General features: G+C 32.9%; 1 protein-coding gene across 1 annotated transcript; it reads right to left on the reverse strand.

Moving 5' to 3' along the window:
• Positions 1-399: 399 nt before the first annotated feature.
• LOC106665793 (tectonin beta-propeller repeat-containing protein 2) lies at positions 400-10,943 on the reverse strand. The gene is made up of 18 exons (XM_014392505.2): positions 10,457-10,943; positions 7,674-7,949; positions 7,447-7,616; positions 7,256-7,385; positions 5,993-6,290; positions 5,791-5,938; positions 5,569-5,734; positions 5,462-5,507; positions 5,222-5,398; positions 4,435-5,145; positions 4,188-4,375; positions 3,927-4,127; positions 3,605-3,865; positions 3,375-3,528; positions 3,033-3,208; positions 2,833-2,978; positions 2,116-2,234; positions 400-2,057 (listed from the first exon to the last, which is right to left on the reverse strand). The coding sequence occupies exons 1-18, from the start codon at positions 10,679-10,681 to the stop codon at positions 1,936-1,938; spliced, it is 3,714 nt and encodes a 1,237-aa protein (XP_014247991.1). The 5' UTR covers positions 10,682-10,943; the 3' UTR covers positions 400-1,935.
• Between the last annotated feature and the right edge of the window lie 1,403 nt (positions 10,944-12,346).

Below are 12,346 nucleotides of genomic sequence, written 5' to 3' on the forward strand. Positions count from 1 at the left end.
TAATCATATTTTTTTAAACTAATTAGACAAAGCATATCAAATATATTGTATCACTACATTTAGATTTTCATAAATATCACAGATTGTTTTGATTTAGTGATACAGCCAAGATAAAAAATTGTTAAACTTTAACTTTCAAATGCAAATGAAAATATGATTTTAAAATGTGTACACTGAGAAAGCACCAGTTCAGTAAAAAATAAAAACATTTAAAATGCAACCCAAACAAAACTCAAATTATAAGATATAAATAAGATAAATAGATGAAGTTTTAATAAATGTTTGTTCTCACAAATCCAGGTTGTTGTTTTTTTGGCTTTTTTTAATGAGGTATTTCAACTACGAGGTTATAGGAGCCCTCGGGGTGCTGGTGTTTTGGCAAAAAGCCATGTAAGTATGTCGAGTTCAAATGGAGGACTGCTGGATTTGAACCCAGGATCTTCATGTTACAATGATGTGCACCCGACCAATGCCTAAACCGCTGCGGCCAGTGACACCCCTATTAAAGCATACAACAATTTAAACCTTTTAATTATTTAAATTTAACTTTTAAAGTATAGCCTTAAAGTGATTTACTATTCGTAAAAGCATTTTTAAATATATACCATTTTACACAATTAATACAAAAGAAGTTAGAAATAACTTATCATAATTAAAAACAGCTTTACAATTTACAAATACATCAGATTGTACAGGTTTTTGTTAAGATATCACAGTCAAATTCAAGTAACATTACACGCCAAAAAAGATAGGTCAATGATTTTCAATATAATTAACACTAAAACCAATATATACACAATATAAAAAATTATTTACTACATCATTGAAACTAGAAATGTTTATGTAACAGGTGGGTCAATGATTTTTAAAATAAATAACAAAAAATCTAATAAAAATAGTAATATCAATAAAACCAACTTATGTGCAATAATAAAAAGTCTTTATGAAATTTGGTATATCAGTGTGACTAGAGTGCTTTGACCAATGGTTAGTAAATATTTTATATTTTTTAAAAGAATTGTACGTGATGTTAAAAGTTTCAATAATAATAATAGTCTACATTTATTTATTTGTACAAATTTTATGTGTTCCTTATATTAATAATTGATTTTATGAACTTCTACCGAGGTAATTGATTTCAGAGTTAGCCTTCTTTGAAAAATGAGCAAATACCTAATTTCCAGCGCCTGTTCTTGCTTATAATTTTTAAGCAACTCCACTATTATTTACAAAAATATATTATAAATAGGTAGGTAAAAAATTATTAAAAATAAATTGACAAAGTGCACACTACAATATTGGTCAATAGGTAATAGTCGCTTTTTTTTAACAAATGGTCAATTTTTACACCACATATGTAGAAATAATTAAATATTTTCTGCTAAAATGTAATACAGTAACATGATTCTTTCAGGAGGGCTTAACACTAAAGTGATGTACTAAATACAAATGTTTAATAATTAACTATTCTAAAGGTACATATCTAAATGTTAAACTGGAACTGAATGTTCTATTCATTCTTATAAAGAAATAATCTTCATTAGTTAAAGAAATTCAGTTAGTAATAAACACATTTCAAAAAAGCCAAAACGTAAAGTTCATGACAACTATAATATATAAGGAAATAAGCTTTTGAAAGCCCAACTTTTTCATTTGGAATGTAAGAGACAATAAAAAATTATTCTTTTCGTAATATCATTAAAATTTTATCGAAAAAGAAATTTAATTTAAGGTTAAAAACTTAATTGCAATTTATAAAAATTTAGAAATTTAATAAATCAGTGACAAAAAAACTTAGGCAGTATTATCAATATACAGGTAAAATCAAAGTATCACGCAGTTAGGCAGGTTTTTCATCATTTCCACCATATTATCCTGGGCTGCGAGAGGTATCGTTATAATACGAAGAAAAAAATCTATCAGAGAGGTGATGTTTCAGAGAATATTCCAATCTTTTTCCACAAAGACGTCCTCGGAGATGGGAAATATTTTCTCAATGTGAGTCATGAGAGTGTTCGTACCAGATGAAACAGCATATATGCACTCATTAACAGTAACTGATGCGGGTAAAACAAAGTTAATATTTTTGTAACATGAGTTGATTACTCTACTTACCTGAGAGATGTTCAATCTGTATGGATTTTAACTGCCAAGCGTCTCCGATGTAATTGTTCTGAGTTATACCGACCCTTGTGTAAATGCCCTCTTTGCTTAAAGCCCTAACTGTCTCAGTGCTAATAGTGGAAAATAAAAATAATTGTGTATTCTTACTTTTCAATTTATATCAATTTAATAATCAGGATTTTGATTAAATAATCTGTATTATAATCAAATTCAAAGTAATAATAGCTTATTTTAGAATGTGAAATGCAACCAAAACATACAAATCAGAAAAGTAGACCCATAATTATTATAAATCCTAGCATTAATTACAATTATAATTAATTAAGGTTTTTAGTTGAGATAAAAAAGTCAATGGCACGAGCGGGATTCAAACACACGATCTTCGGCTCGATACGCCGCTGCTCTACCACTTGAGCTCGTGACTTCGATCCACTCGGACACCAACTTCCCATCTCAACCGCACCCTTGGAATTTTCCCTCCTTTTGCTATTTTTCAAATGTCGTGTAATCGGATTGGATTCTCAACGACAAATCAAATGGCCACGGAGAGCTTTAGTGAAGTATACTTCATTCCAAATCATTAAATTCACTAATTTCGTGGTCCGCTTGACCAATTAATTATATATATTAATTGGTCAAGCAGACCGCGAAATTAGTGAAATTAATTACAATTTCAAAAGCATGGCAGAACATTAAAAAAAGTCTCACCTAATACTTAGCTGTGATGCTACAATACCAGGAACATGTACCCAGTCAGTTCCAACCAAAAAGTCGGGAAAAATAGCCTCCCTTACATACACATTACCGGCATTATCCAATGCCCAAACCATATGGGACTGCGGCCCTACAAAAACCTTTAAACAAAAAATAATAAGATATTTAAACAAAAATATTTAGCGGAATTTTACTTTGGTAAATGTGTTGTTGTGAATTGGTCGGCCTTCAACTCTGACCCAAGCAGGGGAAAAGGAATAACTGTGTATTTCGTGGGGCGAGGCCACCAGCATAAAAACAACTCCTCTTATATCGCAGGCCCACACAACATCACAGCCACAGCTAATATGAACGATTTGTGTGACATGGTCTGCAATAAGTTTATTTTATTAACAAAAAGTGTAAAAGTAACTATGAGAAGTAAGACCATTTAAAAAATTACTAATGTTATAAATTACTTATTTTAATCATCTTTCACAATAAATTAATTTTTATTTTCTAAAATATGGGACAAAAGGCTAATTTCAATTACATACCGAACTGTTCTAAATTTAATTTTGCCCAATTCACCCCAGATGGGTTGCAATTTGTTATTTGCTGCCTAACATAAATTTCTCCCTCGTCTGATAACAACCACAATACTTGAGGACTTGCCGCAATGCATATAATGTTACATGGTACATCAATATTCTAGAAACAAACCAAAAATTACCTACCAATTAAAAAAGTTACAAATCAAAACAAACAAACAAAAATCAGTTCCGACCTCGTAATCTGAAAGGCATGGTGTGACTGAAAGGAGTTGACTTGGAGTGCTAAGAAGCCAGACACAACCTTTATCTTCAAAAACACCTTCCGCAGTCATTTGCAAGCACTTCATGTCAACTTCACTCTTTATCCACCTGTGGCCAAGGACTGAACTTTTATTGAACAGTACCGAAGCGCTTTCACCATTTGATACAAAGATTCCTTCTTCGCTTCTGTTTAATGATGTCGCATCGAAGGGTTCTTTACCACAAATGTCCACCTAAAAATTTTACAGGAATTAATACAGTATAAATGTATAGTTTTTAAATCTTCCGACCTACCTTCCACCAGCTCAGTTTGGGTTTTTTTGTCAACTCTAGAAAATCGGATACAAACAATTTATTCGCTAAATCTGTTGCCCATATTAAACGATTTGGACCAATAACTATATGTTTCACTCCTAGTTTAGGTGTTTTGAGATTATACCAGTTTTGACCATCAAAAGTAATAATCTTATTGTCACTTGTGATAGCATATAAATCCTATTAAAAATAAAATAAAATAAAATAAACAATTATTATTATTGTTTAGTTAGACTATACCTTTTTCCATGAATAGACTTTTTGTACTTTTTGGTTACAGAACAGTTGATCGACTATATTGTTATTATATTTTAAGAAATATATATCACCCTGTGTGACAAACCAAATGGTTTTATCTTCAGTAATGGTTACCCAGTCAACACCATGGGATAATAGTTTCCAGTTTTCATTCAGAGAGGAAAAGTTATCTAAAGGCAAAATATATTTTGAATTTATTAAACTACAGTTTTAATCAATTAAAACAAACCTGTAAAATGTGCTATAGAGCAATGCACCTTAACTGTCAATTTTTCATCATTTGTAATGATGACGGTTTGTGCTTTATAAGGCAATTTACACCATTCTTTATCTTTGTAAATGAACACTCTAAGTCGAGGGCTGCATACTACAAGTCCATTGTTAAACGGGCACATCCAAATTACTTTCTCCGGACAGGACATTTCACTCCAGCCACCCGATAAATCTCTAAAAGTGACAGGGTATGAGAACAATTCAAATGATTTTGTGGAGACAGAATTCTGAGAATAGGCGAGTTCCTGATGGTTGTAATGTTCACTCGTCAATTTTATAACCGCAGGTTGCTCTTCATCTCCAACAAAAACTATATCACTTGATTGTTCGTTGTCAGTTATGCTGTCATCTAATAGCGGAGAATCACCATTTTCCTTGGTGAAGGACGAATTAGAATTTAGAGGAATATCAACCAATTGATCTTCAGTTATAGGATTGTTATTTTCAAAGCTAATATTAGGTGTAGATGTTTCAATATTGTGACTATTAACTGATTCATCTATGAACTCATTTAAAAATGACTTTGATAAATCTTCATAAACAATTCCTTCACTTTCCTCTTGTTTTGTAGTATTTTCCAAATTTAAAATGTTTCCTGGACTCTCCGAAAATTTACTAATATTGTCAATGTGCAAATCCAATGATGGATGTTTGTCCAATGAAACTTCTGAAAGTAAATATAATTATTTTAATATTAAATTATTCAGAAGGTAACTTAAAAGCTGTACAGATATAGTCAATACCTGATAGGGAAGGTAAAATTATATCCAAAAGGGATTCATTTTCCCTAAACACTTTATCAATGTCATCACGATCTTTTAAATCAATTAATAAGTCACCTGGAAATGTGCTCGAATTTAATGGCTCGTCAAAATCATAATTGACATTTTTCAATGTTTTTGTTGAAACAGGTGGGAAAGCTAAAAGAGAAAATTTTAATAAAGCCATGTTTTCTAATGAGAAAATGAGAAAAGTCATCTTACATTTTCTTTTATCATTCTTTGCCGTTTTATGTTTCAATTTATTTTTCTGAAAGAAAAACAAATTTTGTTTCAATTATTATTTATTTCGGTTTGAACTAAAAACCTACTTTGATGTAAACGATTTCATCAAAGTCTTGTTGCCCAATAGCCGAGAAAAGGTGGTAACGAGAAGTATCAGTTCTCAGTTCTGGTATCCCATCCCTCATTGTTAGCACTGGGTTTAAAAGTGTCACTGACTCTGTTCCATATGTCACTTCACTCACAGGTAATTCGCTAAAAATCAATCATTAAAATAATTTATTTCCACTATTATTTTATTTACTTCTTACGTATTAGCCGTAGTTGCTGAAAGTTTAACTCTACAAAATGAGTTTTCGGGTGTATTAATAGGAGTACCTACAACAGGTTTTATATAAAAGTTTGGCAAACCAGATACCAGTTCGGCTGATGCTAAATTCCCATATCCACCAATGCTGCCTTCAAAAATAAATTATTAATATTTGAACATCTTGGTTAAATACATTTCCCTACTATTGAATTTATCTGGTGCGTAGGCAAGTCTGATAAGATTTCTTCCTCCAAAAATAATAAATATTTCCATTTTTGTTGTAGCGACAGATGTAAAATTTTGTTCTGCATCAAGTATTGTAGCCGCAACGGTAATACTTTCAGGATCCAGGACGATAAGATTATTCTCATAATGGGCGACATACAAGCCATCGGTCCAATAAAACAATTTTCCAAACTCATAAGGCTTGTATTTAGCTTCTTTTCTCCTCTTCATAGGCCTCAAAAGTTTTACAGGATTCACAGAAGAATTGACTAATTCCTTTAAAAAAGGAAAATTGATTATATAACTATATGTTGAATAGATGATCATTTTGATTTAAACATTTTTGAAGGTTGGGATAACTGATCAGGTAGATTTGGAAAAGAAAAGAAAAACTGCATTTTAAGATTGCAAGAAGATTGAATCCTCAAGACGGGTACTAACTGAGATTTCCAGTCAAGTTTACAAAGTTTTATTCGAAGGTTGAAGCGTGTTTTGCCATAACTCCACTGCATTTCTTATTAAGAAACTTAATTCCAAACATACACAATTTTTAACTTACATCAAGGGCTGGCCGACTGCAGACTAAGACGTCTTAGTTTAAGTAAAGTAAGAATAAATTAAGAATAAGTTAAAAATTATATTCATACGGAAGTAAGCTTCCTAATAAGAAATTCAGTGAAGTTGTGGCAAAACGTGTTTCAACTTGAAAATAAAACTTTGTAAACTTGACTGAAAATGTCAATTAGTGCCCGTCTTGAGGCATCAGTAAATTTAACGAACCATCAGTACACTTAAATCGCAGTTTTTCTTTTATTTTCCACATCTACTTGACCAATCATCCTAACCTTCAAAAAAGGAAATGTAACAACTTTTTTATGTTGTAAAAAAGTTTATTTGTCTTTTTTTTCTTTTTTGTTGTACTTTACAATAAAAATGGTAACAATCCATAGTAAGTTTTAATTTTACATCTTATTTTTCTTCTCTTCGAGCAGAAGCAATTTAGGAGTGTAAAAATAGAGTAATTAAAAAACTATGAAAGAAAAAAGAAGCAATTTTTCAATACAAACACCAACTTCTTTTTACCCATCAAGATTTATAATCTAATTCCATCAAGAATTTCTAGAAAAAAATTGTGTTATATTTTTATAAAATAGTGTTATTAAAATGAACTTAGCATTAGATCTTTAGTGTATTATTGAACTTTTCTGCTTTTACCAACAATCGTAAAATAAAATACATACTTTGAAAATAATTGTGTGTTTGACATTTCCCTCTAAATCAGACTTCCATAATCGCAACCCTCCCCTACAGCTATAAACATTCAGTTGGTTGTTTTCCTCAAAACAAAAATTTGCACCCAATTCGAGCAGACTGTAATAATAAAATTAAAATTATGTACAAATATGAACAAAGTATTGATAATAATACGCACCTGTGCCTTTCACGCTGGCCAATTTGTACAACTTTCCAACTTGGGCTTCTTTTGTGACAAATGACTGACCTGAGTTCTGTGGCAACAATAAGTATCTGCTCTCTTTGGTTATAACTAAGTTGCACTATCTTATATTTTTCATTTAAAATTTCATATGCCCTTGTAATGCTCTGAAATTGATACAGTAGTTGGTAAATGAAACAATCAAAATACGATACTGTTTTTACCATAAAGTAGTCGATTTCTGTAAGGATGACCCGCCCTTTTGAATCCCCACTGAATAGTTTCTGTCCGTTCATGCTCCACACCAGGGCAGTGATTTCTGATGAATGGAGTTCATCAACTGTATACCTCTCAATCCGTTCGGTTTTCTGATTTGGTAACAGCTTCGGGATATCCTTCGGTATCCTGAATATTGTTACCACTCCTGATTTGTCACCTGAGGCTACCATATATTCGACTGACGATGTAATGCTAACGCAAGAAACGTAATGATTGCTTTTCTGGAATTTGAAAAATTATTTTTCTGAAGTTATTATCCAAAATTTAAACTAGCTATGCTTAAAATATAAACATTTTAATCATTTGTTTCTTGTATCAATTTAACAAGAAGAAGAGCCCTTCTGTGGCACAGGAACCCACACTGAGTACCTCTGACAGAAGGACAAAAAGAAAATGAAGGAACAATGGATTTCACTCATTGGACACAAACAATCCAAGAATCTCCTAACAAATTTCGGAAGGAAAGAAGTTATAGAATGTGCCAAAGGAAGCAGGAAAAAACTGCAAATCTTATCAGGATTCTTAACAGGACACTGCAAGCTAAACTTAAAGAAGATTGGAATAATCTAATGAAGATGACACATGAATGAAGCACCAACACACCTATTAAAAAACTGTGGTGCTACACTTGCCCGCAGGAGGAAGTGCAATGTGACTGTGGAAGAGATTCAACCACTGAAATCGGGCCTACTAATCAAGTTTCTTGATGAAATAGGACTCACCGGTGTGCTTTAGGCAGAGAACGTGGTATTCAATAGCTTTTAAAGGGCGTAGTATATTACACCCCGACCTATACATACATCTACATCTAACAAGAAGAAACATTGACTGCTATTAGATTTTATTATGTAATTCTCATTACTGTAATATAGTGCTAAAAGGGGTGATTAGATTATGCCACTTTCCTTCAGAACATATTTGGTTCAATGTGTGTAATTTAATTAAGTAATAAAATAAAGTAGGTGTACCGCATGGGATGATTTGATTTTCTCAATAGAGCTAGCTGCTATCATTTTATCATTTAGTTTTGTTTCATGAGAAAACATTTTTCATTGTTTCTTCATGTATTTTTGTTTACTTATTGATTATTAATATTAATATACTGTTTAGGAGGGCCAATGCAGAATTTAATATTTTGCTATAAAACCACAAGTTAACATATTATTGTACATACTAACCTGTATTTTATATTTCTCTATATGAATGGTACATAATTGTAAGTATATACAACAATAAATAAAAGAATGATTAATGTATGTTTATCATGCATTTAGTCTAAATGGTGTGTTCCCAAAGTGGTCCCCACGGACCCCCAGGGGTCCCCAGGATCCTTCAGGGGTCCGTGGAAAATTAAAGTTGATTTGGGGTCTATGCAAAGGTTAATATAAAATAATATAATATAAATAATAATAATATAAAATAATTATTCAGGAATCGTGAGATGCGGTCTGGTGTTGTAGGTTTCAGAAAAACATTTTCTTTATCATGCCAACGTTTCGATCTTTATTGAGATCATTTTCAGGGCTCAGTGTTTTTCTTATGTGTAATTGTGCCATTCTTTGTGTCATATTGAGAGTGCCCGAGTTTATAAAATAATATAATATAAAACAGAAATACGTTGGTTATCTAAAAGTGCATATTTAAATTGATTTTATGCGCTGTTTGGTTAAGTGTTGGAATTCCTGGAAAGCAAAGACAATGATGTTCGGCACAATTTAATTAACTTAAGGACATAGCCTATATGACTGCTTTATTTGCCAAATTTAACTAAACTAATTTGAAACTACAAGGTGAACGATTAAATTTAATCAAAACTAAAAGCGTAATATCTGCGTTTGTTGCCAAACTTTTTCTGTTCAAACAAAACTTTGGAAAAGGAGAATGCTCTCAGTTTCTAAATCTTTTGAAATTGCAAATAAGAGATGAAGATTTGCTTGCTTATTGTCAACACTCAACGGCTCTTCATACCTTCAGACCTGAACGAAAGATTTGAAGACATTCTTCACTTGGATATTACCGACTTGGTGTTGAACCCTTTTGTGCGTGGACAAACTCAGATCTCAAACTCAGCTGAATCCATACTAATACAGGAGCAGCTTATTGAAATGCCCACAAATGAGGAACTTAAACCAATGTTTGACAAGGATACCACAAATTCTGGTTACAAAAACAGATCCCAATTTTATATCCTGCATTATGGGTTATTGAACAAAAGTTGTTGACTGCTTTCGTGTCTTCCTATTTGGTAGAACATGGATTCAGTGCCATTATGAACCTCATCACAAAAAAAGAAACTGTCTCGAAATTAGTGCTCGTGGGGATTTGTGATTGCTACACACAAACATTGAGCCGGACATATATACACTCATACGTCTTATCATGTTCATCCGTCATTAATTTTTTTTTACATTTTATTTTCAACAAGCGTAATTAACATTATCATTTATATATATTTTGTATATTATTTATAATTTGTAATTTTTATATTATGCATTTATGTGGCTTCTCACTTGGGGGTCCGTGGGCAATTTCTGACTATAAAAAGGGGTCCATGGGTCCAAAAAGTTTGGGAACCACTGATTTAGACGATAGCCTTAGAAACTAACTCCAGACCTGCCAGGTGATTCTAACGAAGAACAGATAATTCAAACATTTATAACTTGTCAGGAGTACTTCTGGCCTATTAAAAAATGCAATAGATCTTTTTCTGAGAGACATTTGAACAAACCTCAGCCTTTAATTGATGGACACTGTGTGACATCCTCTCGTACCAGAAGACTACCCCTGAAGATGTGCCGATAGCTATACAGTCCGTATCCGCTGCGATACATGTGAACTTGACATCCTCGAAGAAAAAGCTGTGCCACATTTTCTGTGGCACCTGCTGAAGGAATCTGCTCATGGGAGCCCATTCCCGAAGAACCCCTCCTTCTTCGGATTCTGGGGTGGTCATTTTAGACGTTAAGCGCAGTTCATTCAATTGTGGAATTTATAACAAGAAAAGAATTATTTTAGATGAAAATAAAGATACGACGCGTCAAACAGCTTTATCTAACGAGCTATTAAATCTAAACAATGCGGCTTCTCGGCATTAAAATTCTGACACTAATTATATTATCATATCAATTATCAAGGTCCATGGGATCACCAGCCATAACTTCACCACATCAAATCAAGTGATTCTGCTGCTAAGGTAACGAGGAACGCCCAAGGGCGTGACATCATTTTAGTCTGATACTAGAGATTCAAAATCTGATAATTCTATGAAAAACTTTTAACATTAGCAAAAGTGAACACTACATTACTATATGTACAAACTTAAAGTCAAATAAACAATAAATGTACACTGAAAAAAAAGTGTACACCCTTAATATGTGTAATTATCTCTTAAGATAATCCTCCATTTATTATCTTACAACATTATTTGGTCCGTTTTAAAAGAATAGAGGTAAACAAAACACAGATAAAATCTACACTTGTGTTTACAATTGGATTTTGTAAATAAATCTTTGAATAGATCTCTTCTCTATTGGTTTGTCTGAAAAGCTTCTTTCTAACATTCAAATTTGTTTGAGTGGTGTTTTTAAGTGATACAAATTCTACTAGAATCATAGCATTGTTCGAAGATGGATAGAGATGAGCATATGCAACCAGGGTGCCTTCTATTGCTACCAAGTTACAGGAGGATGGATCAGGTGTCATGGTGTCATATGTCAGAGAGATGATAATTGTACTGTTTCAAATGTAATCGCCATTCTACCGCTGTTGAGATCAAACAATGACTTCAACAAGTTAGAAATATGACATTTACGCAAAGAATCTCATTCAGAATCTGGATTACATGCAAGAAGGCCTGTCACTGGTTCAGAACTTCTGACCAGGCATAGAACATCTCAACTAAGTTTGGAAACAATGTGACCGAAATTCTGAAAGATTCCCCAGCTAACATTAGAAAGCTTTTTGAGTTCCTAACTGAAACTGGGTTGACCAACAAATTGTAACAAACGATGAGTAGGAGGGCGGGTGGGTGGGGCTGGGCATGTGGTCTGGCCACTGGGTTGAGTTTGAACCCCGGAACTTGGGAGGGCTGCGGATGCTGGCACACCATATGCAGCCCTCTGAGAAGTCTGCCACTGTCTTAACCACCAAGGTCTTGTGTGGAGAGGAGCTGGTCTGGGTGTCTGGTTTTGCCTGGTCTTGTGGTGTCCGGTTTGCTGTGGGGGTGCGCCCGCTCTTGATGTCCCTGCCCCTCCTGGCTTATAGCTCTGTTTTCTTCTCTCACCGATTAATTCATCACCAAGGCAGTTTTGACCCATCGTGGTTGTATGCTTTTATAATTAAATAAATAAATAAAAATATTTAAAAAATCAAGACTATTCTTGCATCTTTTTTCTACTTAAACGTACTTTAAAAGAAGAAATAATCTTTATTTATGTAGATTATGCTCATACTTAGAAATTATACTGTGTTCAATTAAGTGTCATTTCGAGTCACTTCTTGAAATTGAACCTGCAGTCTTTGCTATGATCAAAGTACTATGAGACTTTTTCTGAAAAAAATTGCAGATTTGATCTAAGCAATCTGATACTGTGTTCAATGTATGTTCACTTCTTAAAAT

The sequence above is a fragment of the Cimex lectularius genome, unplaced genomic scaffold (assembly GCF_000648675.2).
Source record: "Cimex lectularius strain Harlan isolate CLEC.00 unplaced genomic scaffold, Clec_2.1 scaffold238, whole genome shotgun sequence".
In the NCBI taxonomy this organism is placed as follows: Eukaryota; Metazoa; Arthropoda; class Insecta; order Hemiptera; family Cimicidae; genus Cimex; species Cimex lectularius.

What these genes read in the sequence shown, in the direction of transcription:
- LOC106665793 (XM_014392505.2), bottom strand. Translation starts at nt 10,681, where the DNA reads ATGACCACCCCAGAATCCGAAGAAGGAGGGGTTCTTCGGGAATGGGCT. An exon ending in AAAGAATGATAAAAGAAAAT is followed by an intron (nt 5,399 to 5,461) that starts GTAAGATGACTT and finishes TTTCTCTTTTAG; the next exon opens with CTTTCCCACCTGTTTCAACA. An exon ending in AATTTTACCTTCCCTATCAG is followed by an intron (nt 5,146 to 5,221) that starts GTATTGACTATA and finishes ATTTACTTTCAG; the next exon opens with AAGTTTCATTGGACAAACAT.